General features: G+C 44.7%; 1 protein-coding gene across 4 annotated transcripts in view; it reads right to left on the bottom strand.

Annotated features, from left to right (window-relative positions):
• RIBC1 (RIB43A domain with coiled-coils 1) overlaps positions 1–4,100 on the bottom strand; it is a 14,732-nt gene that overhangs the window by 9,484 nt on the left and 1,148 nt on the right. For 2 of the 4 annotated variants that reach the window (XM_010857095.1, XM_010857093.1), the window contains exons 1-2: positions 3,712–3,953; positions 3,296–3,367 (exon numbers count right to left, since the gene is read on the bottom strand). In XM_010857095.1, coding sequence (XP_010855397.1) covers positions 3,296–3,304 — 9 coding nt within the window. In that variant the 5' untranslated portion in view covers positions 3,305–3,367; positions 3,712–3,953. Of the gene's footprint in view, positions 1–3,295; positions 3,368–3,711; positions 3,954–4,100 lie in introns of those variants that run through there. The other 2 variants (XM_010857091.1, XM_010857092.1) reach the window with 1 other exon arrangement.

The following is a 4,100-nucleotide window of genomic DNA, read 5'->3' as shown; positions in this document are numbered from 1 at the left end:
AGGAGGCTATTGCAGTTGTACAGGCAAGAGATGATGATCACGCCAGGTTAGTAGCAGCAGATGTAGGGAGAAGTGGTCAGATTCTGGATATATTTTGAAGGCAGAGCCAGCAGGACTTCCTGATGGATTGGATGTGCTGTGAGGAAGCAGTGTTAAGAATGACTTCAAGGATTTGGACTGGAGCAGTCAGATGCATTGCTATCAACTAAATAGTCTGTATGGAGAGAATAGAATAGGATGAGAATCTGGAGATTGGTTTTGGAGGTGTTGAGTTTGAGAGGTCAATACCCATTGATAGATACAGATAGTATGGAAAATTTTGTTATTTTTCAAAAAGATTTGCTATTGGGAATTTCCTTGCTGTCCAGTGGTTAGGACTCTGCACTTCCACTTCAGGGGGCATAGGTTTGATCCCTGCTGGGGAACTAAGATCTCACAAGGCCCCCCAAAAGTTTTCTTTGCTATTCCTCCTTACAGGATTCTATATTCTTATCATATTGCCCTCACGATTAGCCACATAATCTGCTTTGCCCTCTGGAAAGTGAGAATTGACAGTGCCATTCCTAAGCAGAACTAAGAGCCATTAAGTGATAGCCATGTTCTCTCTTTACTGCTGTGGGACCAGCAATGTCCCAGGTGAGGGCTGTCCCTTCAGTCTTGGTCCTGGAGTGAAGACAGAGCAGAGATGTAGCCAACCCACAATGGACAAGAAGCAGAGTGAGAAACCTGTCTTTATGAGCTGCTGAGACTTAGAAACATTTTTTAAGTTTATTTGGGCAAAAAACAAATTGGGCACTGCCAAACCGGAAGTGGTTAAGAGCTTAAGGAAAGATGTTTAAAGAGATGGAAAACAAGGAAATTATTTGATTGGCTATAGCTGAAGTGCTTGTTTTATTTGAGAAGGCCTAGTTGACTGTGTTTGGATTGGTTGTTCTTAGGGGTTTTTTTTAATAGTTTTTAAAGGTTACTTCCCATTAACAGTTAGTACAAAGTATTGGTTTTATTCCCCCTGATGTACAATACATAGCTGAGCCTATCTTACACCCAATAGTTTGTACCTCCCACTCTTTTACCCCTATAGTACCCCTTCCCCATCACTGGTAACCACTAGTTTGTATCTGTAAGTCTGCTCCTTTTATATTATATTCACTAGTTTGTTGTATGTGTTAGCTTCCACATATAGCCGCTGAGATTTTGAGGTTGTTTGTAACCTCAGCATAATCCACCCCTTCCTGACTGATACAAGGAATGTAAAGCTATGAGGCAGTAAGAGATCTCTAAGGTAATCTAGGTGGATAAGAATGCCTCAGGGGAGATAGGGAGAGGAGGAGCCAGCTCTGGAGGCTGAGTGGCAAGTGAGATGAAGTGAAGTGTGAAAGTCGCTCAGTTGCTTCAGGCTCTGAGAGGTGGAATGGGCTTAAAAACTGGAGTTCCCTGACAAGCTGAGTGAAGAAAGTGCTTTTGGGAGGAGAGAGTGAGCAACTGATGATGGGTTAAATAAGATGAGGACTGAGAACTGACTGATTTGAAGGGGAGGGTTGCTTCTGACCTTGATGAGAACATTTTTGGTGGGGCCTGACTGAAGCGGGTTCAAGAGAGACTAGGACTCTGCAGCACAAACAATCCAGTTTAGTTAATTGCCAAAAAAGAGGAACTTGTAGATTAAGAGAGATATATATACAGCTGGAAGTGTCCCTAGTATATGCCTAGAAGTGGAAGTGCTGAATCATAGGGCATCAGCCTATTTAAACTTTACAAGATAATGTTATTTTCCAAGACTGCACCAATTTATACTTTCACTATAGTGCATATAAACTCTAGCTACACCACATCCTCAGCAACACTTGATGTTACAGACTTTTTAATTTTTGCCAACTTGTGGGTATAAAGTTATAATTATCAATTTTAATTGGCATTTTCCTTATTGCTGATGAGGTTGCAACATCTTTTCATGTGTGTTTTGGGCATTTTTTCTTTCTCTTCTGTGAGGTGCCCATTCATATCTTTTGTTCATTAAAAAATGTTTGTCCTCTTCTTATTAATTTTAGGAGTTTTCTTATGTATTCTGCACATCAATCATTTCTTAGTTTACCTGTGGGAAACATCTTCAATTTGTGGCTTGTGTTTTCACTTTGTTATTATTTTATAATAATTTATGTTAACGATCGATACATACAAAGGAAAATGGTTAACACATATAAGTTATGAAATACAACAACAAAATGAACACCTGCAAACCCTCCACAGAACCCAGATTGATACTTTAGAAGCTTTTTGTGTGCACTTATCATCTTTTCACCTTATGTTATAATTTGGAGGAATTTGAATGCAGTCAAATTTACCAATCTTTTACTTTAAGTTCAGAAGTTTTTATCATTTAAGAAATCCCCTGAGGTGATAAAGATATTCTCCTATATATCCTAAAATTTCTAAAGTTTTGCTTTTCTCATTTAAGTTTTTAATCTATTTAGGAATTGCATTTTGTATATGGTGTGAGAAGTAGGGATCCCATTTGATTTTCTCTCCAAAAAGCTACATTTCATCTTAAATGGAAGTTATTGTTGTTTAGTTGCTAAGTCCTGTCCAACTGTTTTGCCACCCCAAAGTGTAGCCCGCCAGGCTCTGCCATTCATGGGATTTCTAGTTCCTGTCCATTATGAGATTGCTGTCCTTTGGTCATTTTATCCCCTCAGCCTGATCACACCAGTATCTCCCAACTGAACTTCATTTACTCGATTGCATCAACCAGGCTTTCTCATTTTTCTGGACTTGTCCTAAGACTCTTCCCAGCCTCCAGACATCGTTTAAAAAATAGTTACAGGAATGGCTGTAGCAGCCACCAGACCCTTTCCATGTCTAAGTCTAAGCACTGACGCCAGCTTGCTTATATTCCATCTGCCACCACAATATAAGGTCAAACTGAAGGGGAGGATTCCACAGACAGCTTCTTGAACTGCTAACATCATGGCTTAATAAAGAGCAGGTAATAAGGTAATGGGGGATGATGGGATGGAGCAGAGGGATAGAAAAGATGGGAAACAGGAAAGGGACAGAAAGGTCAGGGGCAGAGGGGGAAAAGAGGGAGGAGGGCTACTGGGCGGTTGATAGGGGTAGAGGGCAGAGCAGAGAAAAGGAAGAGAAGCAAGAGACTGGTCAGAGAGGGGATGGAGAGGAGGGAATTGGATGGGAGTGAGGCATGAAAAGACATGAAGAGGGGGAAGGGAAGAAGTTATTCGATAAGAGGTGGAGAGCACAGGCTTAGGGACCCTGACTCCCAGGGGTTCACACAAAATACCTTTCTCATCAAGGAGTTCCAATTGTGAAGCTCCCAGGTTAGGTCCAAGACTATAGCGGCAGTCTCTGAACTCTGCTTGGAGAAGAAGGAGAGAGTCGCGCGGGCGGTGGCGGGGCGGGGAGGTGGGGGGTGGCGCGGGTAGGGGTAGTACCTCTGGCCACAGTTTTCCCCAGCCCTTATCCCCGTCGCTCCAGAGTTCCCTCGACTCCATTCACACCTCATCCCCGTTAACACCCTATCCCATGTATAACTCTACCCCACTCCAATTCCAACCTCAGCAAGATTTGAGCTCCTCTAACCCGGAATCCTCCTGCTGGCCCCTCCGTCCTCCCCTCCCTGGGGTCATTCCAGTTCCCGACCCTTTTCTTGTCTGAACCTTCCCGCCGGCCAGGCAAAAGCCGCAGCCGGGCTCCCACCTTCCTCTTGCCCTGGAGGGCATAACCCTCCTGTGACTTCTGACTTGTCTCAGCAAGGGTCGGCCTCGTCAGCCAGCTTTCCGGGATCCTCAAAGCTGCAGACACCTCACTGCACTGCTTGCCTCCTCAACTACTAGGTCGCTTGTAGCGGCGGGTTGCACTGCCAAGCAACAGAAAAGGGGCGGGGCCCGAACGCCAGTCATAACCTCGCGCCTTGGCAACCGATCAACAAAACCGCCATATCTGCCCGAATGCCCCGCCCCTTGGTTCCCGCCCGCGCCGGAAGTCGAAAATCCCGTTAGGCCTGGACTTATTCTCGCGAGGTTTGCTGTCCGCCCGGCCTGCACTGCGGTGTTTCCCGCGCGGGCTATCCCAGTTGGCGGGCGAAC

This window comes from Bison bison, unplaced genomic scaffold, assembly GCF_000754665.1.
Source record: "Bison bison bison isolate TAMUID 2011002044 unplaced genomic scaffold, Bison_UMD1.0 scf7180017864376, whole genome shotgun sequence".
In the NCBI taxonomy this organism is placed as follows: domain Eukaryota; kingdom Metazoa; phylum Chordata; class Mammalia; order Artiodactyla; family Bovidae; genus Bison; species Bison bison.
This window is presented reverse-complemented; position numbering and strand designations above follow the sequence as displayed.